Here is a 27826-nt window from a genome sequence, read left to right on the forward strand (position 1 = left end):
TACCTACAGCACCGAATCAACTGAAACTTCGGGAAATTGTAATTTGACGTGTTGGGAGTTAAATGCACTAAGCAGGGTATGCACGAAAATGGGATGCATTGGCCCCTTTAAGGCATGCACCGTTGCCTCTTTTGCTGTCAGTCTCATTCAACCTGTGACGAAATGCAAGGAAGAGCAAAGTAACAACTGTAAATAGACTCCCAGCAACCAAAGCATGCACTGTGGGCATAAGGCGGCGGCTGCGTTTCGATGGCGGCGAAATACAAATTCGCTCGTGCGTTTAATTTTCAGTGCATGTTTAAGAAATGGTCGAAATTTATCCGAAGCCCTCCACTACGGCGTGCCACGTTGTCAAAGCCTTGCTTCGTTTGCCGCGTAAAAAAAATAATTCAAAGCAGTGCTTCTGACGCTGAATGCGGCTTGCCTTTCATACGTGGCCCCCGTATTTGACTTGATGCCGACTTTCAGTTTTAATTGCTTTCATGTCCGCTCTCATCTTACCACACACTGCTCCACCCCACGGGTATAGTGCATTGAAGATACTCTCGGAAGCGCTTGGTTTTCGTAGCTCTAGGTACAAGCACTTATGTGCTCTCCTCAAGGTGCGCACAGGTGCACCTAAACTTATAATTACTATGCCTCACTTACCCGCGTTTACTTCAATCACATAGCGCGACACATGAACAACGTCAGTCTTGGAGTCGCGATGCCCAATTCGGGCGCTCACGTTCGCTTCTAGATTATCTGGTTGTTTGACACGAATGAACGCACGAACAAAGTGATTTCGGGTGTCAGCCGTTTGTTTTAGTTTCGAATACGGCATCCCAAAAGATGTCGCCTCTACTGCCGATAATGCCAGACATATATGCCAGGAGTGCTTAGTACTTTATTGTCTGATTATTCGTTTGAATGCCCGTTATAAATTAAAGAAAAAAACGGAAGGAAATATAGTTGTCGCTGGCGATTAAGATATGCGTTACGTGTCTTCTGACAGCAAATCTTTGGAAGACCTTTCCACAAGGGCAAATGGTTAGCGTAGATTAGCTAATACGACTGCCGTGTAAGATGTATTACCAGTGCGCCGCTTATTTAAGAGTGTAGAGAGCCAGTTTGATATCGGTGAAAAGCGTTTAAATACGGCAAGATAATTCTGTTTTTTGTTTCTTTTCATCTGCGTGATCGTTCTTTTCTGGGAACTTATTCTCAGTACTCGCACAGGGTCGAAAAGAGTTCACTGATCTTTCGGTTCCGCGCCATGCAGCGGTGAAGTTGAAAGCGAAGGGATCAACATGAGAGCGCGCAGACGGTCTGCGTCGTTGTAACGATGGCACCGGGAACGGAACCACGAGAGTGCGACGAGACGGGAGGATGGGGAGCCAGGAACGCGCAGGACTGCTTTCCCTTTCTCCCCACTATTAGGAGAGCGGGGAAGCGCGAAGAGCAGCAAAGCAGGCCCAGCTCGACGCCGCGAGCGCAGCGTGAGGGATTCCACTGTTATGCTGGTCCGGATGTGGAAAGATGGGAAACGAAATAGCTTCCGCGGCTGGAGAGTGTAAACGGGCGACCACCTACTTGCGGCCGACCGATAAGGAGAACGTCACGAATCATCGAGTAATTTCACGTTTAGGTATTTGCGCTGGTGGACCGCGTCACATACCCGTCGCGGCAATACAACAGTGATAGGCACGCCAGCACCAAGACTACACTGCTGTGTATTGTGCCCATTGTCGACATTTTCGTGTAGTAAGAAATAAAGAAAAAGTATTGAGCAGCGACGTTACCCTTTCACTGGTTTTATAATTTGTTCCCCTTCTTTCTTTTCCTTTCTTTTCCTTTTTTTGTCAGCATTTGCCTGGCCAAACTGCCTCGATCTATGATCTCGCATCTCTTGGGCGCCGAAAAACCTTCATGCTGTGTAGCCGGCACGTGAGCCTGTATGGGCGCGGGGGGGGGGGGGGGGGGGGAGTGCGAATCTTCATGAAAACCCACAATTAACTTAATTTTTTAGTGGTTTCTGAGGAACAAATATGGCGCAGTAACTGTCCAACTTCTGTAGGTGGATGTCTCAACCGCGTCGTGAGGAAAGGGATGAAGGTGGGAGTGAAAGAAGGAAAGAGAGGGGTGAAAGAGGTGCCGTAGTCGAGGGCTCCGGAATAATTTCGACCAGTAGGGGATCTGTCACGCTCACTGACATCGCACAGCACAAATATCTTCGAAATAAATAACGGTGCGTATATTTTTACATTCCCTGAAAGCGTCAGAAAGGCGCTAGCATTGGCTTTAATTGAGCGACTATGTATCTTGCAGGTTGACCCTACAGGCCTTCTCTAGGTGTAAATTTTATTCTATATCGAAGGTGAGCGTGTAAGGCATGCGCTTGAAAATTTTCTCGTCGCAGTTCAATGCAATTCAATTTGTGATGTCTCCGAGGCTACGGACATCGGCCGCAATTCCTTACAGCTTGTTTTTTTTTTAGTTTTACCGTGTGCCCTATGCTTTTCGTGATATCCAGTTGTTTCTTTGTGGATACGCTTCGTTCTGTGCCGTATTAAAATTCAAATTTCTCTGTTCCCCAGTAACATTATGTAAAAGACACAATCTTTCCGTATAAACCCCACTCTTATCCCAAATTCACCTCAAGAGTGAAAACAATGCGCATTCGCTTACAATGCATTACAAGAATGCTGTAGAATAGCGCTTAAATTTATACAAAAAAAATACTGTGAAAAATGGCAATTTGCATTATGAAGTCCTAATGTATTCGCATATACGGCTTATCATTGTGCCTTAGTGAAGAACTATAAGTTAGCTAACTGCAGTTCTTCACAATTATCGCACATATCCCGTCACATGTCCTGTCACCCAAAAAGCACTCAAGAGGAGTGGAAGGCAGTCTCCTGGTGAATGCTAATTTACTTCATGTACTTGATTAGAAGCGCACGCTGTGTATCCGAACCCGTCGCGGTGCCTCAGTGTTAATTGTTCAGCTGTTGAGGTCGAGGTGGCTGGCTCGAATTCCGCTGCGACGGCCGGATTTCAATAGAGTAGAAATGCGGAAAAGCTTGTCTCCTTACTGTGCGATGTTAGTGCGCGTAAAATAACATCACGTGGTCGAAACAAATCCGGAGCCCCCTATTACGGCGCACCTTACAGCCCCATGTGCAGCTTTGGGACGTTAAACTTCGCATACGACCACCATGAGGCCGCAGCATTGGTCTTGGCTGGAGCGGCACGTTGGTGTAGTGCAATTTCAGCGTGTGCAAAAAAAACCGCATGTGGTCGAAATTCATCCAGAGCTCTTCAATAGCCCAGCTGTAGCTTTGGCACTTAAAAAAAGCTATGTGTTATTTAAGTTACCTGTCTAAAGGCAGCCAGGGCTGCCGGCAGCTGGTAAACGATGTTGTGCATTCATTTGGGCGTTGGTGCGCCATTAACTGAGCGCAGTTTGTTTGCGTGCAGTACTTTTGTTTTTTTTTACGTCTTGAAACAGTTTGTATCTTGTCTAAGCTATAATAATTTATTTGCTTACACGTTTTTTTTCACGTAATTTTTTTTCGCGAACTAAAAAATATGAATGATTAATTAAGTTGCCGTCGAATATATTGGTTGCGAAAAAAAAATAGGAACCTTGGCGTTGAAAGTGGGTGATCCTAATGGCTGCGTTCAAAATGCCGTAAAATATTGTTACAAGAATTTTCCGATTAATGGACGCACTCGTTTTTCTCCACTCAGATCACGGCAACAATGATCGGTGCGCGCGTTTGTGATCGCACCTTGGGAGAAGACACAAACCGCGAACAAATGCTGCGCATATCCCGTGTACCTTATTCTCCAGCGTCGCGTGTGTTACGCTATGCAGTGGTTCGTACCATGAGCCGTGAGCGTACCATGAGCAAACTAGGCCCCAAAGAAAACACTCCTAAAATGCCATCTCGCTCATAGCTGCGAAGGCAACGCTGTCTTCCAAAAAAACTTTCTTGACATTAGAAGACAGGCTTAAGAGTGTAAACACAACAGCAAGTTTACAACGCGATGATAAATTTAATAACAGCAACGTTATGTGTATCAATATGAGACAGGTGCTCTTATACACAGGTAGTAAAGAAGTTTCACCGCGCAACATCGTCTCACTTAGTTTTATGCCAAGCCGCCGCGGTGGCTCAGTGGTTATGGCGGTCGGCTGCTGGCCTGAAAGACGCGGGTTCGATCCCGGCCGTGGCGGTCGAATTTCGGTGGAGGCGAAATTCTAGAGACTCGTGTACTGTACGATGTCAGTGCACGTTAAAAGAACCTCAGGTGGTCGAAATTTCCGGAGCTCTTCACTACGGCGTCCCTCATAGCCTGAGTTGCTTTGGGACGTTAAACCCCCATAAACCAAACCAGCTTTATGCCACGTTTTGTGGCCAATTAAAAAGATGATTTCCCTCTTAACCAGTGATACTATGTAAAACCCAAAATTTTTTCGTATCAGTCGCATCTTATAACACGCTTTCATCAGCAGTAGGTTCCTTGAGTCGTGTTTCAGGCAGTGATCACTGTAAATGCAATATTAGTTTCCTGGCACATTTTCGGAAGCGCGCTCACAATAGTGTGCATGAAATTTTTTTCTTTCTAAGAAGAGGTAAGAACCAATGCGTAACAGTTTGAAACACTGTTATGGGCGATATTTACTACATCACGTCGTCTGCTAGCTCGCACGTTTTCTTTTTTTTTTTTCGAAGTTTCACTGCATGTTTATGGGCTGTGCTCAAGCCCTTCGGGTATTGTCCCTGATTCAAACAGAATGCTCACCTGTTTTTGTATAGGCCCGCGACGAATGTGAATCAATGCACAGTTGTTACGTTAACAAGAAAGCATCTGCTGACGTTCACATCTCTTGTGGCATTTTACGAGGTACAGCTAGATCAACATTCTTCAACCAACTATGCCTGGATCCCCAACCGCCTTCCTGTTGTGAAAGCGCTTCGCTACTGGAGATTCTAATTTCCACCATTGTTGCCGACACCTATTGTTGGCGTCATCCGAGAGGGAGATGCCGATTACTCTGCAAATGACAGCAGACTGAAAGTTGTTCCAAAACGCAGCCGCACAGAATGTGCAGTACCGGCTTGGATTCCATTCACGTCCGCAGCACCTGCAACCGTTATTTCATGACGAATTGCGCGTCGTATTCAGTGATTCATTGCAAGTTTACGGCTATAACTGTATGAGGGATTTTCTTCGAGGTGAACAGCATCGGAGTCGTAGTGTGTTGTGACCGAGAACTGCCACGTTAACCCAGCGCTCTTCAATTGTACCAGTGGCGAAAATCCCTTTCGAAACCCGGCAACTCCCCGCGCCCATTTGGTGGAAGTATTTAAGGTGCACCGTGTGACGCAGTCCCCTCCTCTTCGCAACGCTGTAGGCCAGGAATTTTACTGAGTACGAACGCATGCAGATAAGAGCCAGGGCTTCGTTTTGCCTCCACACTAGTTAGTTGCCGAGAAGCTGTTACCGTGCAGTCGGCCTATGTAATTGCGTTCTCTCAACGGTACACTACCCCAACTTCAGGTTTCGCTTCCCGGTTGGTATGACTGCTTTTTAAACGACGATTGGTGTAGTAAAAAAAGGACGGGAAAACAATTTTTTTCATCAAAGGGATTCGATGTGCTGACACACGCGTCCAAATGTGCAGCGCTCATCCATTGCGCCGGAGAACCGATGGGCATTTTCCTTCTTAACAGTGTTCTTATCCGCTTTCATAAAATGTCTCCGATTAACCGCCACGTGACACTGTTTAACAGTGGCCCGTACATGGTGCTGAACCATTTCAAGGACCATAGCCCCGAGCATCATCATCATCAAAACCAGGGCACCCAACTTACTGGTACCCACCCGCTGGGAAAGGTAAAGCTTCAAGAAGCTATCTATCTAGCGGACTGTAGCGTTCAATTCAGCATGGCAGCCTGTGGGCGACCAGGGTGATGATGGCTAGTTACGTGGACGTTTTGCGTGTCACGCCGAAGTTGAAACAAAGCTTAATGCAAGCTAACTGGGCGCTTAGCGGCTTAATGTCATCATCGTTATAATTTTTTCGTCCTTAAGGGCCCCTCATGAGGAATTACTGTGGGGGAAGGAGGAGAACATGAAATGATCACGTGTCACAAAAAATAGAACACGTGAACATAAATACGAGTAGCGGCCACAAGTAACACATTTGTGCGCATTGGAACAACGTATTGTAAGAAATGAGCCGTGGCGGTGGCTCATTGGTTATGGTGCTCGGCTGCTGACCTGGAAGACACGGGTTTGACCCCGGCCTCGGAGGGCGGATTTCGATGGAGGCGAAATGCTACAGGCCAATATACTGTGCACGTCAAATACCCCAGCTGGTCGAAATCATTCGGAGCTCTCCAGGACTGCGGTGTACTACATAGAACAAGTAGCTTTAGGATGTTAAATCCCATAAAATCAAACCATTTTAAGAAATACTTTGGAATGAAGAATCAGTAAGTCATTAAGAGGATGTAACAGGAGCTATTCACATAAACGATCTATCAATTTCTATCCGTACCAATTTGGTCAGGAAGTTCGTTGCACTTCGCGATAGCAGTTCTAGGAATGATTAACGGCGGCGTTAGATGAACCATGCAACCGCTGAGCGCTTCTGCAATTAAACTTAATTACGAAATAATACCGTACAATTTTCAGCATGCCCGGCGAAAGAGAAGCATGTGCCGGATAACGCGGGAGTTGCTACATGCCATGTCAGCGGGCGAGAGAAAGCACAGGGCTCAGCAAGAGCGGGCGAAGCTCGACCGGACTGAATCCGGTCAGCTACTTTACTGGGCTCGGATAGAACCGAGTTCGAAGGACACTTTAAAGGCAGCGATTTTCCTTTTCACAGCATAAAACTGTTTCTTGGCAATGGATACTCAGAGCTGCAACTGCGCCTTCAAGACATCGAAAAATGTCATCCGCGTGAGCGGGTAAGTCCCCATGAGTCGACTGAGTCCTACCCAACCGCATTCATTTGGACAAAGTTTTCTGGGAGGAACTGGCGCCTGGGATGCCACCCAGAATGTTGGAGCGCAGTAGTTCACCTTCCCGCCTGTAAAAACGTTCTTTTCATCGTTGTGAGAATTCCGGAACAAATACGGTAGGACTGTGGTACTGTCGCCAGAGCACATTCCTGAGTTGGCATTCCCAGCTATGTCATGGAGGTAGGCGTAGTAATTAATACTGGAGAAATTTATTTCTACGGGCAGCGCGGATTTCTAAATATTAATGTGCATCTCTGTATTTATCATTTCGAGTCAATACGCCCAACTGCTTGGGAAAAGTGAACTTAAAAGTAGTTTACTGATGACAAAGTCCTAATAATAGATCCTCACATTTGAGGCGACATTATTTCTTCGCATGTTTTACTACGTCCCGCCAAGGTTCCTATCCTACCACTCGTCGTTCAGAACACGATGTGGCAGGCTTGGAGGGCGACTCCGGTGACCAGGCTAATCATGACGATGCCGGGGTCAATGGTGACTCCGCCTTGCACACGCATGGACCACTGTGCAGCCGCTGCACTCATTCACCCGGCCGTCAATTTCAGTTGTTTTGCACCCACAACGAAGGCGAGGCAAGCACTTGCGCCCCATCTCTTGCTGCTGGCAGCCTTCCTGCTGTAACCTCCTTGTAGCCTCGACGTCCCGCTGGCCCGTAAATGTGGTGCGCCTGATATTATCGTGCTGCGCGGCCTCGTGTGCGAGCTTCTCTGGCTCATCCTGGAGGCCAGGTGCACAATGCGCAGCACGGGCACCACCAGCGGGATTAAATCAGAAAGGGTGGGAGACCAGCGGCAGTGTGGCAGAGAGCCAGCCGCTGGTGCACAAGTTCTTCCTCGTCTTCTCTGACGTCGGGGAGGCCAGATGGCGCAAGGGCACCAGCCATGTCACCAGAGTCGCCGTGGGACCGAAGACTCGAGCAGCATGCTGAGCTAGATCTTGGGACAGGATGGCGTGTTCTTCTGCACCTTCGGGGGCGTAGAGGCCTGGTGGCGTATGCGCTGTTGGTGTGCGCACAACATGAACAGCCGAGGGACAAACGACAGCAGCATTATCCTGGACGAGATCTTCCAGCAGGACTTTGAGCTGTTCCACGTCTTCGATGGTGTTCACGGCAGATGACACAAGCTCACCAGGTACCTCCAGAACAGTGCTTCTCGTAATTGGGGGCACTCGACTGGCAGAGTAGTTGAGAATCAAAAGGACGACGCGGCCACCCTCGAAGCGAAGACGGTGCAGGCCATGTGCAGCGGGCACAGTTGCGCGTCGAGTGTGGATGACGATGACATGGTGCCCGGCGTCGACTCCAGTTTCGACCAGACGTCCATGCTGACCAGTGTGCTCCTATATGTCGTCAGGAAAAGCCAATTCGGTTCGGTGGAGCGTAGCATCGGGCTGGTTCTGGGCAGAACCGCGGTGGCGCTCCAGAGTCTGGAAGAATGGTAGGACGCTCTTCGGAGCACCGGATAGAAGAGGAACGCTGGTTACCTCTGCATGGTATCCCCGCCTCCCGCCGTAGGCGTCCATCCACTGACCATCCGGCGAGCGTCCACCGGACGCAAGCAAATATCTCCATGACGACCGCGGTTGATGGTCCTCATTCTCGTTAGGCTGGTGGGCCACCGAAGAGCGCAGGGCAGCAGCCTCCAGAACAGTAGGGAAGCTCCGCATGCGGGCGCAACACTGGGCTCCCGGGATGTGCCAGGCTACGATGAGAAAGTCTCCCTGGCTGTTCGAAGTGGCGGCGCAGCCCTCCCTGAAGGCCTTTGGCGCTGTCTGCTTCCGTTTGACCGCGCGCTGAGGCATCTTCTCGTTGTCCTAGACTCAGAGGCAGCCCAGGGCGACTTCGGTCACAAAGGTAGCTGAGATGCAAGGCTTCGGGTCCTGCAGAGGCAGTTCTGAGCGGGCGTGGCACGTTCGTTCGGTGGCTTACGCCGAAAGCGGCTCGAGGACACGTTGTCGCGTGTGCGCCCTGTTTAAACGAGCTCGTCCTTCTTTTCTCCGGTATTCGCTAAAAGGGGGCCAAGATGTGGTTTCAGTGCGCAGCGTGGACGGCGGTTTAACAAGTGAAGCATGTATTTGCCAACCACCTAGATTTGGTTTGCATAGCGCAGCTGTTGTTGCGGCTTGTTCGCCCCGGTAAAGGGCGAAAGTTTGGGAGTGGATGTAGGAATGCCGTATAATGTCTACATTTATGGTTTTTAGCGTCTCTCACGTGTGCGGTGTTCTTCGCGAGCGCAGTTTTCATAGACCCACGCTGCATCAGAATGAAGGGCACACGCACGTGTATGCTGTGTACATGACCGCTTGGGTAGGATTACAGGTTAGGCATGTCATCCAGCTGGGCATCGAAAACGAAGGCAAAGAAACCGAAGGAGCAGAAAGCCTGGATAGAGTACACGGGCTTCTATTGGAGCTCCGGTAAGAAGTTCAAATTGTAATTAGAGGCTTAGATAAATGAATAACAAAAAGAGCCTTTCCAGCGCCACTACTGTATCAAAGACGTTAAGAACACCGGAGGAAATTTTCAGTAATTATCGCTTACAGCCCGCCGCCTCCCCTCGTTAGGTAGCACTTTGCGTTGCCGCTTCGCATGAACGCTATAAATGATGGGAGTACCCCATACATCGGCACTCAGCGATATGCTTTTCATGTACGTATGAGTTCCCACACTAGCTCGTACTCGTCGCAAAATGATTGCTCTGTGGTTTGGACGCTGACGCACTAAGAGGTGAAAATCAGCCCGCATGGTTTAGCTTGGCCATATTAGCGGTAGTTGGCTGAGCCCAAGTTGGCTTCAGAGGGATGGAGGAGCTGCTGGCCGAGGAAGGAGTGAGACTGTTCGCAGCTACTTATCACATGGCATACAAAGTGCAGGCCTCTGCGAACCCACCTGAGTGGCTCGGTGAAAAGGTCGCTCGCGTACGAGCACGTTGTCAAAGGCAGAGGCGTCTGTACATTCGCGAAGGAGAGGGAACGCACGGTCGCGCTCTGGCACTCTGGGTCGATCGCGCTTAACCCATTGAGGGGGAGGAGAATGGTATAATCAAAGAAAAAGCACAGGCATTCTTGCAGTACCCTCGTCCGCCATTGTTTTACATGGCTGCAGTTTTTTTTTTTACTTTCCAAATCACACTGATTTTCTCGCATATTACGGTCGCAGGTACAACCCAAGCTGCGTAGTGCCCTCTTCAACTTGGCCTTGTTGCTGTCTGAGCAGCAACGACCCATGGAAGCCATGAGGTTCTTGAAAGACCTCCTCAAGGTTCGACATCTTTTCTCTGATTGAGATCATTGTTTTCTTCGTCGCTGACGCTCTCACATGGTTAACTGTAAGCAAAAGCCGCGACACCGTACCTAATAGCCGATTCAGTGGAATTTTTATTAAGTGAATGAATAAGCGGTGTTCGTTTTGTAGCACATTATGTACAATTTTCAGCCTACAACCTTCTTTGGCAGATTGGCCATTCTCGTCAGATTTTAAGTCATCAGTGGTGCTATTTGCTTACAATAGCGATACATCTTATCGCTCAGGTAACGTCTCGTTTGTTTCAGTCTTTGCTATCTGCTGTTAAATACACATCTATTTTTTTACGCGCGTTACCTTGGCTTCGCTAGCCATAAAAAAAAAGTTTCAGTTATAACGCAGCAGTTACTTTTTCTCTTCGCCAATCAAGGCTTTGTCAGACAAGCGCGTATTTTCATCATCTCGGCGCAAGCCCTGCGCGCCGTAGCAAAAAAAGCAGCCCGTCCTTTTGAAATCAAACTTAACACCGTTTGCCCTATAGGCGTTTACCGGAGACTAGCCGGTAAGCCGCGCACCCGAAGCGCCCGGCACGCCAGAGGGGCTTTGTCGGCAGCGGCCGCCTGGCGCAGGGCTTTCCGCCGCCCTTGCTGCATATGTCCGCGCGGGCCAGCTGCTCATGCAGGGTCACTGAAGCGTTCCTTTGTTTGCCCTCTCTCCTTGCTTCCCTTGGTCCAGTACCACCCGAACCACATCAAGGGCTTAGTACTGCTCGGAGACATCAACGTCAATCACCTCAAGGATTTGGAAGCAGCCGAAGAGGTGAGTCTCGAAGATTAGCGGCTACTGCTCCTACGCGCCTAATCCCGTGCGAACAGAAGCAAGTGCAGCTAAGACGACGAGGATGAAGCACCATGCAGGACGTCCAATCAAACAAAACAAATCCCCCCAGTACTGTCACAGGCACGCACGCGAACGAGAAGGACGCACTGCGCTAGTGAGACAGCCCTCCACTCATCCGCTCCTGACGACGCGGAGAAGGTCTAAGGTGGGGAGGGCGGTCCCATACAATTTGAGCGCCACGGACAGCAGTGGCGCCGAGCCGCTTTTTTTTCTTGTACTGAGTAATGGCATTGGGCAGAGCAAGAGAGGCACGAATCAGTGAATCGGAGCGGCTGAATGAGGCGACATCGCTAAAAATAGTGCTCACATAGGATATTCACAGACGCTTGCACAATCGAGTTCAACAATCCTTAAAACCTAGTCGCGAAGATTTAAGCAGCTTGCTTCAGGCTACGTCTTTTTGTTTTGTTTTGTTTTGTTTTTGCAGAGACGTCCGTTTTCGATCATTTTGCCATTGGCGGGGCTACGAAAAGAGGCAGTAAGCGTCAGCTTTTCATTGAACTAAACGCTTGACGCATTAAAAAAAAAGATATTTAAGAGCTAGTACTTTATTCAGTTCTTTCATAGTAACTGCCCAAAGTGCACCTTTTTTATAGGTGACCGGTTATAGACGAGGGCGAATTAAATAGTTACACGCATATGCAAAAAGTTCTTAAAAAAAACATTACCCCTAGATTTAACTTGAAGGTAACCTAACCTTTAATTTATTGATGCTTTTAAAATATCAGGCATTCAACTGTGTATGAAAACGATTGAAACAGAAGTGACTCTGCAGCGTCTTTGGCCGTTTCACTGCAAACAACGGCAAGCTTCGAGGACCTCTATAGAATTTCAAGAGGTTGTGCCTTCGGATTTTGCGTTGCTTAGCAAACAAGGCAGCTAGCTCCAAACTTGGCGTCTAAGGGCACTTCGCAATTTGCGTCGCAACTGGCCTCGGAATATCCTTCAGTATCTTAATCGTTTTCTCTCAGCTGACATAAAGCTGACGTCACCACTTCTTTTCTCATTTCCCCACCTTTAAAACATCACCAGTTAATCATGATAGACAGCTGCAGCTGATCAACGTTTTCTAAATGAGTTTTTTTTTTTCCGCAAGTTGCAAACAGTCTAATGTGCGCTGCTTCTTAGCCAACGTCAATCGTTCATGCAAGACAGGAAACGTAGATAATGGTTTCGTGAGAACAGTGTTAGCAGGTCAAATTTCTCTTCATAAAGACTGCAGGCAACTTTCTACACAGGTGACGCGGTGTGCAAAATGCTACATTTCCTCGCTCTTTCGGGAAGTGAAAGGCTTAGAAATGCCTCTACGTCAAGAATCTGCCGCGATGAGAATGCGTGCATATTTTAACCCTTGAGCCCAAAACGGTTGAGTGCAGACTCTTTACATTACAGGGGAAGGTTTAAACGTGCTGTTCATGCGGGAGTATGACCTAATTTTATTTGTAAAGATTTATCTTTAGCAGTTTCAAATGCAAACATTGCGTTCATGCAGAGACAATCTTAATTGTACCCAGTATACAGATGTCCCCTGTAAAGCGTGCACTGCCTCAAAACACTTCGATTTGCTAGAAAGCCACATTCTCAAAATGTATTATTGCGCCGATGTTTAAACTCCTGTACATAAACAAATTTGTCACGCCAATGCAGTAATTAATTCTACCGTCACAAACGCCCATAGAAGGGTTCTACCGTACTGAATTATTGTTTTTTTTGTTTTGTCACTGTTTACAGTGCATATAGTGATTCTCTTAGCCTGCCTGTGCTGAATATTTGTATTTTGATTTTTAATGCGCGAATTATAATATCACTCATAAAGACTTTAGATATATTTCCACTGTAGAAATGATACATCGATCACATGCCGACATAGCGCGCGCGCGTCCGTGTGTGTGAATGCGCGTGCGAGTGTGTGCGTGTGTGCGCGTGTGTGTGCGCGTGTGCGCGTGCATCTACAACCATTTTGTTTTATTTGACAGAACATAAAAATGTTGTACCCATCAGGCGTGATTTTTTTATTCACTATGGATTAGATTGGTGTGAATTGTGGTATGCAGTTAAACACTGAAAAAACTGTTCTTTTAAGAGTAACAAGAAAGAAATTCCCGTGTACTTACCAGCTTCAAGACCCGAAAACCATAATATAGGTGGAGTCATATACGTACCTTGACGTTACGCTTACAAATAAATTAATCTGATCGAAACACATATCAGATACCTCGGTTGCTGCGCTTCGGAAGCTGTGGTTCCTGAAGAGAAAACTTAGGACTGCTCCTGCAAGTACTTAACATCTGACATATAACAACTGCGTAAGAGCTAAACTTGAATACGCGGTGGTAGTTTGGGACCTGCATAATAAAAAAAAAGATATCCTGCAACTCGAGCATGTGCAAAGAAAAGATGTGCGGTTTATTTTTGGGAAATATAAAATAAATGATTGACCTTCTATGCTAATGAAACAGTACACCTTACGCACTAGAGAATCCGGAAGACAGTTTCCTCATTTTGTGAAATCAGTGCCTACTAGGAAAAATAAAAATCAAGTTCCATAAACGCGTCAAAGCTCACTGTACGAAGAAGACCACACACTCAAGAACGCTCATTGGCACCAATGTTCGCCCGCACAAACTAATTTAAAAACAGCTTCTTCCCCCGAACTGTATCCGAATGGAATGTATTACCTCCTCACATTTTTCAATCAGGTAATATTAAAACAGCATCAGAACGTCAACTCCTTGTTTCTTGATTTTTTAACTTGTATTAAGATGACTTTCTATGTATCTTTTCTTTTTGTTTTTATTTGTTTGTCTCTGTTATTATATATGTATATGCTTGTCATTTCTTGTTAAACGATTGACTATGCCCCTCCTGCTAGGGCCATACATGGTCTGCAGTATTTCAAATAAAATAAATAAAGAAAAACAAAGCATACATATGGCGTGGTTATTTTTCGGTGCATATATAGGGTGCGGGATACTGTGTTAATCTCGGTGACGACTGTGGTTCAAAATACATGCTATACCTGTTGCTCCTTTGACGAGAAACATTTGATATGACGCATGTACCGTCTTTACCAAATGTGACCAGGCTCGTTTGACGGCGGCGCACACAGAGGTGGGAAACGCTGTTCTTATCGGTGCAACCATCCGCGGTGATGCGTGTCTGTCCGCAAAGCTTCACTGCAGCCCAGGCTTGTGGCTCTTTAGTCGTACTTTGTGTCGAGTCTATTTTCGGCTCTCAGTCCAATGAGCGACAGTCGCTGCTACGCACTCCCGTATGCATTGCCATGGGTGTAGAAACTGTTCCTCGCGTTTGTATCGTTTTGTTTTTCAGCTAGAAAGAAGTATCGCCCGAAGCATTGACAACTGAATCTTCTGAAGATTTATTGTCTTTCGCCATCCACTTGCAGATATTTAGTTCGTAATTATCCTTCGTGTTTTTCGTGTAAAACTGTTGTCGTCTGAGGAATTTCACTATGTCTGTGCCAATTGTCGTCGCTTATTTCAAAGGAAAGAAGAGTAGCCGCCACCGCTAGAGGTGACAAAAATTCGTATTCAAACTCCCGTTTCAAGAAAACCTACTTCTCCTTCTTAATCGTCCTTTGTTTAAAATAATCAATTTTCTTGATCGATAAACTGGGGGAAATGACAGATGGAGTTTACTTCATGTTTCATTTCTCCTCTGTTCAACAACTTGCGGCATATACATGTTAATTATACTATAAGCGCCCCTTCGAATAACTTATTTTCCATTGCATCCTTTTCCACGGCTTTTACAGTCGTCACATTGTTCCGTTCTTTTTTCAGTTTTGGTTATGATTCGGCTTTTACGTTTTTTTTTTAATCGATGCAGTGAAGTGCATGCCGCGCGAGCGACTCACTCGCTCCTTTCCTTGCCTTACGCCTTACTCTTTCTCTCACTCCCATTACTCTTCGGCGGTGGCAGTGCTACCGCAGGATCCTGGCCCTTGACCCCGGCAACGTGCAAGGCTCTCACAACCTGTGCGTCGTGTACGTGGAGCGCGGAGAGCTGAGTCGCGCCGAGCGCTGCTTCAAGCACGCCACCACGCTGGACCCCAACGCCACGTACATCCGCGAGCATCTGCAAGTTACGCGGACGCTGCTGAGGAACCGCTCGGGGGACGCAGCCGCAGGCGGAGAACGCCGCTCCGGCGCCGGCGCTCTTACCGGCTCGCCGCCTCAGCCGCCGCCCGTCCTGCAGCCGTTCGCTGCAGCAGCTGCTGCCTCGTCGGCCGCCGCATCTGCCGCGAACGCGCAGTGACTCTCGCCGCCCTAGGCGTTGCCCCTGGAGGAAATTGTGCCTCGCAGCAGACCCACTGAACATGAGCCGTCAACTTTCGGGACCGTTAACCGGACGGCGCCATTGAAGGGTCCACCATGCGTCGCCGTCAGTGCCGCCCGGTGGCGAAAGCTGCGAGCGTCAGTGCGCCCTCGACATGTTTGCGGTGTGAGAAAGGGCGGCCGCACATTCCTGTGGCTACGTTATGTACGCCGTTGGGGCTTCGATTATGTGTGTTTCTGTGTGCGTGCATGACGACATCCGGAAGAAGAGAAAGTGAGAGAATGAAAGAAAAAAAAACATTTCCGGGGATACATACGCAAGCTAGCGCCACCGCATTTTTTTCTTTTTTGCATCACGAATTTTGTGCACCCTGTTGCACAGTGATACTTACAGTGGCACATTCCTCAGATTACTTCGGCAAGCTGTGAACGCGGCCTGTTAACAGGAGTGAAATTGAACGAGCATGCCTCTTGAAGGCACTCGTTGTTACTACTAGCATCTGACCAGAAGTGTCAATAAGGGACTCATGGCTGCGTCGACGAAGGAAGACTGTCGCTCTTGGTTTTAGATTTGAGTACCTTTGTCTCAGGCAAGGTGCATAAAAACAAGTTCCTAATTAGTACGGTGAACTGACTGCACACCTCCTTCATATTCAATTAATAGTACTAAAGACACTTTCTTGTGTTCACTAAAATCAGGAGTCAGTATGTCATGCAGTATTCTGTGAGATACAGCAGTGTCGCCTAATTACGATGCGGTTTTTGTAGCGTGAGCTACACTGGTCGAGGTTGCGCAGTTTTGCGTGGGTCCTGGAGAGCCGTGCTGCGCATGCGCGAGGAGCTGTGACTTCACACGGCGCACAGCTGGCGCGCCGGAGCCGCCGCTGACGCGCGCCCCTCGCCGCTCTGCGCATTCCAGAGGAGTGACGTGATAGCCGCGGCAGACGCACTGGCGCCGGCGCGTGCCCAGCTGTGCGCCTCCGTTGCGCAGTAGCCAAGTCTGACGCTGCGCCAGAACCGCTTAATAGCGTCTCTCATTTTGTGCGCATGCGCATAGGTATCAGTGGTGGTATACATATAGCGGGGCGTTTGCAAGTGTAGTATAGCCATGGAGAAGGAAAGCGAAATTGCTCCTCAGCGGCAATTGAGGCTCAGCGGCTCAGCGTAGCTCACGCTACGTATATACTGGCGACCTAAGCCACTCCTAATTTTTTTTTGTGCGAATAATCATTGATGTGACAGAGCCGTGGTATGCTAGCTTCATACCGGCAGTAAAGAAATCGGCGATTAACAAGCAAGATATGTTGGATCGATGCCTTGTTGAGACCACCTGCAATCTTTTTGAGAACGCAATACAAACAAATGCGTTTTGCTTTATTTATTATAACGCGTAAAATTAATTTTGTCTCTTGTTTTAGTGACTGGAAAGAAAAGAGCATGAATTATTGGGGGGGGGTAGGCAAGCACGAGCGTTAAACTAGACAGCATGATGAATCATGCCTTTTTGTCTACGGGCAGAAAACTCAGTGAGCGATCTCGAAGAAAAGTTAACTGTGCCAGCCGTTATGAGCCGTCACTTTCATTGGTGCAAAATTTGCTGTCCGAGCGTAGAAATCGGGCACAGTGCTGTTTCCTTCGGCATTTTTCTCGGCATGCCTTGGAGGAGGCCTGTCAACGCCGTCTCGGAAGGTGCCGATGTCCAAAAGCGACGTAAGACCTCTGGTTGCAGCTTGCCTATCTGGAATGTGGTATCTTTCCTTCGCGATCAGTTGCTACGGATTCTGCTCGTAGACAAAGAGGGGGGATTCACTGTGTTGGGAAGCTGAGCGCTTTTACTTGTCTACTCTCCCGTCCTTCGTCGTATCTTCTTTTTTTCTCCAGCAGTCACCAAGACATGTCATGCCACCGCACCCAATTAGCCGCCTCAGTCCAATTAAATTTATTTTTACTTTCAGAAACACCCACGCTGAATTCTATGCGGCCTTTTGTTGCTCTTATGGATACAACAGGTCATTTTTTTGTTTGGCAGGAATACCACCTCCTGCTTTAATTTGTCGTCGAATCTGTTCACTCACAGAGAACCGCAAGAAGTGTAGGTTTTCTTAAAGCGCTTATTGTTACTTTAAAGATGTAGAAGGCGATCACTATATCCTAATCTCACAAAGCCGAGACTTTCGGCTTCAGAATTGCAAACGTAGAGCATAGTTTGTTCAAAGTGCCAAATTAGATGCGTGTCAAGAACAAATGAATCTTCTTTCCTTTATCTTTCTTTTTTTGCACACGCATGAATGGTGTTTTTGGCTCTTGCTTCAAACGTTCAAGTAATATTGGGTACTTTTAATAGTCTCAGTAGAGGCGAATGAAGTTTCTTTGGTAATTAAGTTCACCGTTATTATCTTAAAGTGTCCCGAGGCTATCGTGCCTTCGGACTCTTTAAGGGTTTCATGTGCTCGTTTCGAATTTTTCGCCTGTTCCTTTTTTCTTCGATAAGAGAGCGTAATCTCGCAAACTATTTTCGACATGTACATGTCTACTGTCGGTCGATAGAACCTTACGACAATTTCACAGTCTTCATACCTCCTGCCTTGCTCGGTAAGAGGTGTTTCGGTTTTATTTGTGGGCAAGAAATTCAGAGCTATGTCTTAACCATTCATTTTTGTCTAAACTTTAGGCAGTATAGTAGCCGACTGCGCAAGCGAACAAAATATTCCTAGAGTGGGTTGTAAATAGTCAGATCTGAAGAAAAAGAAGTGATCTTGAAGTTGCACTTAACGTGGCGTCACATCATGTACATTTGCATCTTGTATCACAAACCAATGATTGAGTTTGCAGCCGCTAACGAGACACGGGATCTATATTTCGGCAGATAAAAGTCAAACATAAAGATAATGCATAATAAAAATATATACATATAAATATATATATATAAATATACAGATATATAATGCTGTGCACATACCGTTTGGATACAAAACCGTGAGCGCCTGTACATAACGCGCAAGTGTAGCTTGTATATATTAGACTGGATATCCGACGGTCATATAGACGAGATGTGACGTCGTTATATTTTGGAGTATTGCGCGAACCACGACCGAACATCAAGCAGGTCTGTCTCTGTCTGTGTATACGGCGCATGTGTTATGACTGGTGCTTCTCAATGTAACTACAAGGGGACAAAAAGAAAGACTATTGTTAGACCGGCGTTTAGGCGGGAGGCTGTGCAGTGAACGCTGGTGCGCGGGGAAGTGTACATAGCCATACCGAGAAAGAAAAAAGAATTTTTCTATTAACTCAAGTGAGAGCCAGAAAACTGTTTTAGGGACCACGGTGCACTTAGCTAGAGCAAAATGTCGCTTCGATAAGTATTTGATCTGCGCACTCCGGCATAAATTCCTTGCCTCCTGCTTTTCGCCACTTCCTCTTTTTTTTTTCTTCCTCCACTCCCCGGCAGCATCCCTAGACTGTGTTGCGTGGTGTGGACCGTCCCCTGCCGGCGCCTTTGTTCTTGTCTACGCGCTTGCATGCTTCGGATTTCGCGGTTGACGCTCGACACATACTTGCCCGTCACTGAGTTTGTGCTGCCGCCGGTTCTTTGCCCTCCCGTCGTTCCAGGCTGTTTTGTGGTGCACGTAATTGCCTTATCGCCACCCCGACCCGCAACACTGTCCTCGCCCGATTTTGGAAAGGTTGTGTTCATTGTTCTTGTGCGTTAAAAAGTTTGCGTGAACGTCGCCGCCGGTTTGCGGCTATTCTTGTTTTAATCGATGGCTGTCGGATGCGTAAGGAAAGATTTTCAGTGTTGTTGTCGCTCGTGTTCTGGCGAAATAAAATGATACTTCGGAATAAAGGCACATATAATGCTTTCACTCCGTTCTTCTCTGGTGCTCTTTTCTCACGAAGCTTCCATTTGTGTTTGATTCCTGCTGCCCCATGCAGCGATGCCGCCGCATTCTCGTTTGCATTTCTCTGCGGGCCTCCTCTTATTGTTATAAAACGGACACCAAGGCCGTTACTCTGCAACCTAATCGGCCCCTACCTCACCAGAGGGCGGTCTCGGCATTGTTCTACAATTTACAAGCTACAAGGCAACAATTCAAGTTGCGATTCTACGTTGAGTTTGCAAGCACTGAGGTCTTCATTGCGAGATTATTTTTTGGCGATGCTATGGTCGCAGCATATGACGAGGAGGACAACTTCAATTTTTTTGGAACGCGAGTACATGGATCAGTTAGGAAGTGTTTTAAATTTAGGTACGTAATTTTTCATTTCAAAGATGGGAACAATCTTTATTCAATACTCACCTTCCTTTTTGTGTAATTCCTTCAGTGACCACGTGTTTCCAGTTGTTCATAATCAAATTTACCGCTCAAATCACCCTTCTCCCACAATTAATCTGTCTTTCTCTGAAATGACGAACGCAGGCTTTAGCAACAATTATTCCGTTTAGCCGTGTTTCATCCTGCCGGGGTTAAGTAATCGCCAACTCCGACACGTCGGTATGCCGAACAGAAAATTGGTCGAGTTAGTAGACCTTCCTCTTCATAACAAAACACAATGACGGCAGAAAAAAAAAAACCACACGTCGATTACGTATCTGCTAATTGCAGATGATCGCCGTCAGGTGGCATACATTGCACATTTTCAATTGCTGCATTTTCTTCCCTGCAGCCACGCGTGGGCGAATGATGATTACGTCTCTGTTTTGGCAGGGTTGCAAAGAGTGCTTTGTAAGAAATGTGGTGACACCGACTTGAGCCTCCTGATTGTGGAGCGCGTTTGCGGGCAGCGTCCAACTGCCTTCGTCCTCTGTTCGACCCGCCGCTCGTTTGTGGCCCTGGCCTCTCGCATACGTTCCACCTCGGCTGCATCTACGGCCTTCTCGCAACGCGTCTGATGCGCCACGTCGCCGCTGGCGGCTTTATCATGACTGCGGCGGCTGCAACCACGCAAGCGCGCAAGATGCTGCGCCACGCGGTCATTTCAGAGTAGTATATTGAGCGGCGTTTCAAGCCGTTCGGCGCCGTCTTGTTGCGACCGCGCGGCCGACTACTATGCGGAGGCCGGAAACCCTATTTAACAGCTAGCGCTGCAAAGCATTATGCTGGAAACGCAACGCCGTGCGTCTAATCCCCTTACATCACATCGGCTTCTGATACATCTAGTGCGTCTAACCGCAGTATGAATCGGGCAGAGTGAATTGTACATAGCAGTCAGTAATAGCCATGTAAGGTTTTAGAATTTCGAACATGTGACATTTTACCCGCCGTGCCGCCTGTGCTCCGTCACGTCACGCGCTGCTATTCATTAGCTTCCCACGCATACGCACCCAGACATAAATGCTGTACCACGAAGAGCATGCAGCCACAAACAGCTACCAAATGACCCTCTCTCCTACCACGCCGACGCTAACTTGAAAACCGAAAAAGTAGTAACGGCAAGCACGGATCCGTATGGCAACACAATCATCAATCACCACCACGACGTTTCCTACGTGGCGACAGCAGAAATGCTGGCCAATGCACACGCCATCGTCAACCACGAGCACCACTCCCAGGAGATCATAGTCAGCACGCACTCACAGGCTGCTTTGCGGGCCTTCACTTGAAATCAACTGCCCTCCAACATACTGTAAGCATGCTAGAGCTGCATGTGGGCAACGCCACCCAGACATATCGGTCCACCTCGAACGGCCCCCAGGCCATTCATCCTGCAAAGGAAGCAGCAAAGGAAGCAGCAAAGGAAGCAGCCACCTTGTAGAAGCCGCAGGCCTCTTATTTAACACACTAGAGGAACGCGCCACGATGTATCGACATGCGCATTAAACTTCCTTCACGCTCTCACATCAAAGCAGGCCCCTCCTCCGCCACCTAAATGCCGCCACTACACATGTACCGTCAATACAACCAAACGCAGCCCTTCCGTGGGAGCGCATTCCTAATATTGCTGTGGACCCTGTTACGAACAGCGGCAGCCCGTCTGGATTAGCAACGGCGACGGAAAGTCTCGCCTTCTGGCATCCAACACTTTTGCCTCTTCGGGGTGGCTCCGAGCAACGCGATGGTGATCGCTCCCACGTTTGCCGCCAAGGACCACGCGGAGTGGACCCGGGTGTCAGCTAGTTACAATTAGCAAGCGTCGCCCGGTTGGATTAAGGGACCCGAGAGAGCGGAGGCCTGAAAGACACCGCAGCGAACGAGCGGCAGTTATCTTCCCCAATGGTCGTGACTATGTTGTGGAACAAAGGGACCTCGTTTCCGGTGGAGGACGGCGTGCCGAGTGCAGCGGAAGGCTAGCGGTCATCGTCCGCAATCTACGCAAGCATCTCAAAGAACGAACGACCCCTTTTGGCTTCTCGACCCGACCTTGCGATCTAGCCTAGCGCGTCGGCTGTCATATAATGAAGAACAGGTATCAGCAGCGCGTGGAAACCTTCGACTGGCCAGGTAAGAGACGTTTTTAGCATACCGGAGACGTGCTACCGGAGACGTATACCGGTTTACCGGGCCCCTCTTGCGCGCGCGTAGTGGCTCCTCCTCACCCCAACAACGCCATTGCGCATGCACAAGAGAGGTCCGGTAAACCGGTATACGCCTCCGGTAGTACGTCTCCGGTATGCTAAAAACATCTAACATCAACTTTCGCAGTCGACGTGAACCCGACGACATCCGCCTCTCTCCCAGGCTCGACTTGTGACGGGGGCGTGTCCTTTTGTCCGGTGGTTTGAGTTTGTGCGCGTGAATGAAAATTTCTGCCCACTTCCACCCCGGCGAGGGCATCCTCAACCTAGGGAATTTAGGGACGAAGAAAGATATAAAACTCGACAGCGAGTGCAGTGAAGATCATACTCCCTTAAGTTCCTCCATCCGGAGAGACCCCAATTTTGATTCTCATGCTTGTAAAAATGTAATAAACCATACTGTACAGTTTCCCTCCTTAACGGAGTCCAACAATGTCATTCGGAGACGTTACCTGCGGGGCTGAGCGAGTCAGCCCACTCAAGGGCCCCTCCGTCTCCAACTCTGGTGGCACCGCTGGGGTTGAAACGCAATCACCAACACTGGTGGCCGGGAATGGGTTGGAGCCCTATCCCCCGAGCCCATACCTGCACGCATGAGCTTCGGCAACTGCAAAGAACTCAGAAAAGCGTATCGCTACAGTCAACCGAAAACTCATTACAACACCTACATTTATTACACGGATGCCGGCCACAGAGGAGAATTGACGATCAAAGCCGTAATATCCGATTACTGGCACGACACGAATCTACATCTGAACATGTCCTCTACTGTAGATGGCGAAATAACGGCCATAATGAAAGCCATTACACTCCCAATATGCCAGCACGACAACTCCTAGTAAGTACGGGCAGTCAAGACGCATGCCAGGCCTTCCACCAAGCGCACATACTTCTTTATACACATTAATAATAATAATTGGTTATGGGGGGAAAGGAAATGGCGCAGTATCTGTCTCATATATCGTTGGACACCTGAACCGCGCCGTAAGGGAAGGATTACAGTCTCCATTAAAATGTACAATGGAGCCAACATATACAAATCTCATCCAGTGGATGCCTGCCCACGAAAGCGTACCGGGGAACGAGGCAGCGCATAGTCTCACCCGCGACTGCAATTATTTGGAACCCCCATGCCTATGGCCAGACTTCCAGGACACGAGGACGGCACAGTCGACAGATATGCGAAAGAAAGACGCCCTGTACTACAAGAACTCACAGACAACAGAATAACTATACCTCCACCCCTACGGGGTGTATGACTAGCGAAGAACCATGTGTACTGAGGCGTGCACCGACCCATTACTTTGAAGCTTCGTCACATTCTACCACTTCACAAGGTCCCCAGATCCCCCTACCTGTCCCTAGTGCGAGGACTTACCATCTTTCACACACACACGCTCACTTCACTTCACTTCACTTTATTACCTTAAAGACCCCACTTTGGGGGTGTTACATAAGGGGTAGAAGTACAAATATAGGTTGAATATGATTGCTTACATGATATTTATGAAATGCATATTTAAATTGTTCACAAAACTTAATTGGCAGGTGATGGCATCAATGTCGTGGAGAAGGCCATTCCAGTCTTTAGCAGTGCGAAGAAAAAAGGATGCGGAAAAAGGGACGGTGCGGGTGCGTTGGCATGACACTTGCAGTGGATGGCCGGTGCGATGTGGGAATGCCCCACACCTCAAGAATTCCACACAAACGCGCTCAGCGCAATAGATGCAGCCCTTCATCCCACCTCCCTTCAATGACAGGCTCACTCCCAAAACTGGCATTGGCCGCGTCCTTGGCGGGTTCAGAAAAAAGGCCACTCTCAGAGGACCTTGTACTGGGCGCCTGGCCGCTGAGATGGAAAGCTATCCAGGCAACTTCAGGCGCTTCTACTTTTCTTGTACAACACGGGTCTTAACTCGCGGTTGTTATTAGTCGGTCTACTGATGCTGGTGTATACGTTTCCATCTCTCTTTTATCCATCTCGTCCCCCATTATGACCCTCTTCCCTTTCCCCACTGCAAAATATCTGACCAGATGATAACGTCTTCATGCCAACCTCTGCCTTTCTCTCAAACAAACCTGTCTCTCTCTCTCGCTCGCCAAACAAATCCAATCCTACATCACCATTATTCAGGCTCTTATCCAACACGTCCGTAACGTGCCCGGGGAGACCTGGTTGACGGCCACAGAACTGAAAAGCCCCGAAGAGGGGGCTAAAAGATCAAGCAAAACTTTGGGCCTTCTTAACCAGATTCCTAAAGAAAATGCGAGAGCATTTGTAAGTTGACCCAACCTCAAATATATCAAAGGATCCTCCAAATTTTAGAAGTATAGCCCACCTCAGAAAATTGATTAAGGTGAATTAGTGAGTGATTAAGGCGGATTAGTATGGGTTAGTGAGTGTGTTAAGGTGGAAGAATGGGTCGGGTTAGTATAAACCCATATGATAATTGAATGCAAGGTACTCGAGCATTTTAGTGACCAGATTTTCAAATTTGGCGTTGCTGATGACGTCCTGACCCTCTCGACCAATCAGGGAATTTCGTTACGGAAAAAACCCGGTGGTTGGGGCAAAAAAAGCTATCGAATTAAAAATTCGTTTTCTTTTCTCTCTCTCGACAGGATACGTATCGGTCCACGTGCATGGCCAAACCGAGCTCCTCGTGGATCACACTGTCATGTGCACAGATGGCGCAATTGCAGCGGCCAGGAATCTCACGAAAGGCCACCGATCGAGATGAGTCAGATATGGCCGGATAACGGGTTACGTATGGTCAGCGTCAAAATAAACACGAATAAGACAATAAAAACAAAACGAGTAAAAGGAGCAAAATTTAGCTGAAGGGTCATTTACGCGAAAAGCGACGCGCTAAATCTTGGCATTTTAGATTCGGCTGAAAAAATTCAAATCAGTTAAGACCAGCACAGGCCTTGTTTTGAAGAAGAAAAAAATTGTTATTTAAATATGCTGCTAAATGAAAGAAATCGCCTTGATCTGGACATTTTTAGAAAGTTAAAGTTCAGGAACCCTTCCTTCCCAAAAAAGTTTGCCTCCGCATATAGTCATGTATTGAGATGCCATGCTGCGTCCCCCAACCCCCTCCCTGCCCCCCCCCCCCCTAAAAAAAAAACTGCGGATGACGCCATGTTGGTTCAGAATAGAAGAGCCTAAAAGGAGAAAAAAATTCAAGATTTCCTCATTTTTAAAGTAAATTTGGAGTCGAAATTTGAGAGAGAACTCTTTTGCATTGTTGTCTGAAACCTTGTTACAGCATTCTTAGCGCGAAAGTTTAAAACTCCCCTTGCATTATTCTTTAATTTAATTGCAAGTATCTCGATTTCTGCGAAAACGGCCGCACTGAGGGCCAGGAAACACTATGTGTACCAGGGCGCTAGACCGAACAAAGATAGCCAAATGGTCAGCTCATTCAATTAGTCTCGCATATCAGAAAATTGGAAATGTACATTTTGTTGTTGGCAAGACATGATTTTTTAAAAGAGAGTCGCATCAATGTGGCCACCCTGTTGGCAACACGTGGCGGCGTCCGCTACGGCCGAGTGAAATACGGTCCTTCGATGGCATTCGGTCAGCATACGATGTGTACTTATACTCTTATGCACTGGTAATCAGAGGAAGCATCGTCATTCACCCGAATTTGAAAAGGCAGAACCTGCTCCAGCAGCCTTGGTCGTCTAATCATTCCTACGGCAAGCGAAATGACCTCTGAGTTGTATTACGACACCGTCCTCACTTCAATATGTCTGCAGGTGGACGTCCGGTGTGCATATACAGCGGGTCTCATATCTAACTTAATACAAATGGTTTATTAAACATTGCATTCGCTATTCACCACGGCTTTGGAAGTTGAATAATCTGGTCATCCTGATACCTAAATCAAGCGAAATGTAAATAATAAATGCTTAACCATCCAACACATTCGAACTGGCTGTTTAAATCCTGGGTTTAGGTCAAAACTATCATGTGAATAACATGGCGCGTCCTGTATACCGTGATCACGACCGTGGGCATGACCGTGAGCATTCCGCCCAAACATATTCTTTAAGGATAACTGAAATGGTGAAATCGCTCCATTTGGCCGTATTATCGCAATATGTTCAACGCTGATCGAAGCTACTAATGTTTAGAGTGAGACCGGAAATAAAAGCCATGTTTTACCGACCGTAGCAGATGATGGCGCCACATTGATCCGACTCCTTTTTTAAATTTATTTCTCCCCAGCTACGAAAAGTACTTCTCTAATTAGTTTACATGTAAAACTAATTGAATGGGTTGACCACTCGGCTATTTTTGTTTTGTCTAGCACTATTGCCCACATAGCGTTTTGTAGCCCTCAATGTGGCCGTTTTCGCAGAAATCGAGATAACTGTAATTAAATTATAGAACAACGCAAGGGCGGTTTTAAAATTCAATGCGAACAATACTATAATAAGGTTTCAGACAATACTCCAAAAGAGTTCTGTCTCAAAATTTAGGATCCAAGTTTGCCTTAAAAAATGTGTAAATCTTGAAAATTTTATCCTCCTAAGCGCTTCTTTTGAACCAAAATGGCTGCATCCACGATTTATCTTTTGGGGCACGTCAGGGCGTCTCAGTAGCTGACTACATGCGAAGATGAGCTTTTTCGGCAAGGAACCCAGACAACCTCAAAAGTTCTGAGGACTTCCTCAAATGGTCAAAACGTCCTCATCCAGAATAGAACGTTTTGAGTACTTTTTGAGTACATCAAGGCAAATAATATCTTCGTGAGGATGACCTTAATTTGAACTTTGCTGGAAGACTTGAAGATGAAAATTTCTCAAATGTCTTACAGACTTCCTATTGCAGGACAATGTTGCGGCATTAAAATTTTGGCTTTCATAACTTAAAGACTGCAGGTTTGATAAAAAGATATTTGTGTGCTGTAGTGATGTAATGAAGGAAACTTTTGTGACTAAAAAAATTTGCCGCGGTTTAACTACTGCTGAACCTGGTTAGAGCGCGAAAGCTGTGGTGTATCGGGAAAGTAGACGTGGCTTAATTGTCGTCTGTGACGTTTAGCGCGTTCCGCGCAGTGGATAGGCAGCGCGCCCACCCTGTCACCCTGGCAGGTGGCAGTGAAATTAATGGTTAATCGCGAGAGGTTGGTCACCCAATGAACGCTGAGGCCTATATTTCCTACCGCCCTCTACCGGCGAATCGAAAGGTCAAAGGTCAAGTGGTGTGACACCATGGTGGGCCACATATGGTAAGGCCACACATGACATCTGGCTCACTTGAAGGTCAACTGGCAACGCACTGCGAAATCGCCTTACCTAGCGTAGTGAAGCTTTCGCTTCAAAATTATATGCCTTGAGAAGATATCTTCAGATATTATTGCTTTTAAACCTTATGTACTGCATGCTCCAGATGGGGTTTGACTTTATTTTTTTTAGGGGGGGGGGGGGGGGGGCACTCGTCCGAGTGGCTTTTCCATTCAGGCGACAGATTCAACTCTAGAGAGTTGAATGAAACGCTTCCATTAGAACAACATGCATGTAGGCGCTACAAATGCGCTGAACGAAGCAGTCAGTTTTTGGACGTGGCGAAAATTTTGCAGAATTTTTCAGAATCCAAGACAAAAGAAGTAAAAAGAGAGCTGTTTCACAACCCTGCACACACTGCTCACAATAAATAAGCAAACAATAACGCGCATTCCCTGTGCCAAAACGTCATCCCATGTCCTGAACACAGACGAAGAAGGTCCTTCAGAGGAAATTTGAGGATGTCCTGGACATACTGAGGACAGACAACAAAACTATACTCGCGGACAGGTTTCTGTGGCTA

General features: G+C 47.4%; 1 protein-coding gene across 1 annotated transcript; it reads left to right on the forward strand.

Moving 5' to 3' along the window:
- The first annotated feature begins 9332 nt into the window (after window positions 1-9332).
- On the forward strand, window positions 9333-19351 carry LOC144113565 (protein O-mannosyl-transferase Tmtc3-like). The gene is made up of 4 exons (XM_077646706.1): window positions 9333-9461; window positions 10204-10305; window positions 11023-11106; window positions 15130-19351. Exons 2-4 carry the CDS (start codon window positions 10270-10272, stop codon window positions 15463-15465), a joined length of 456 nt encoding a protein of 151 aa, XP_077502832.1. The 5' UTR covers window positions 9333-9461; window positions 10204-10269; the 3' UTR covers window positions 15466-19351.
- Window positions 19352-27826: the final 8475 nt, after the last annotated feature.

This window comes from Amblyomma americanum, chromosome 1 (genome assembly GCF_052857255.1).
Source record: "Amblyomma americanum isolate KBUSLIRL-KWMA chromosome 1, ASM5285725v1, whole genome shotgun sequence".
Taxonomy (NCBI): Eukaryota; Metazoa; Arthropoda; class Arachnida; order Ixodida; family Ixodidae; genus Amblyomma; species Amblyomma americanum.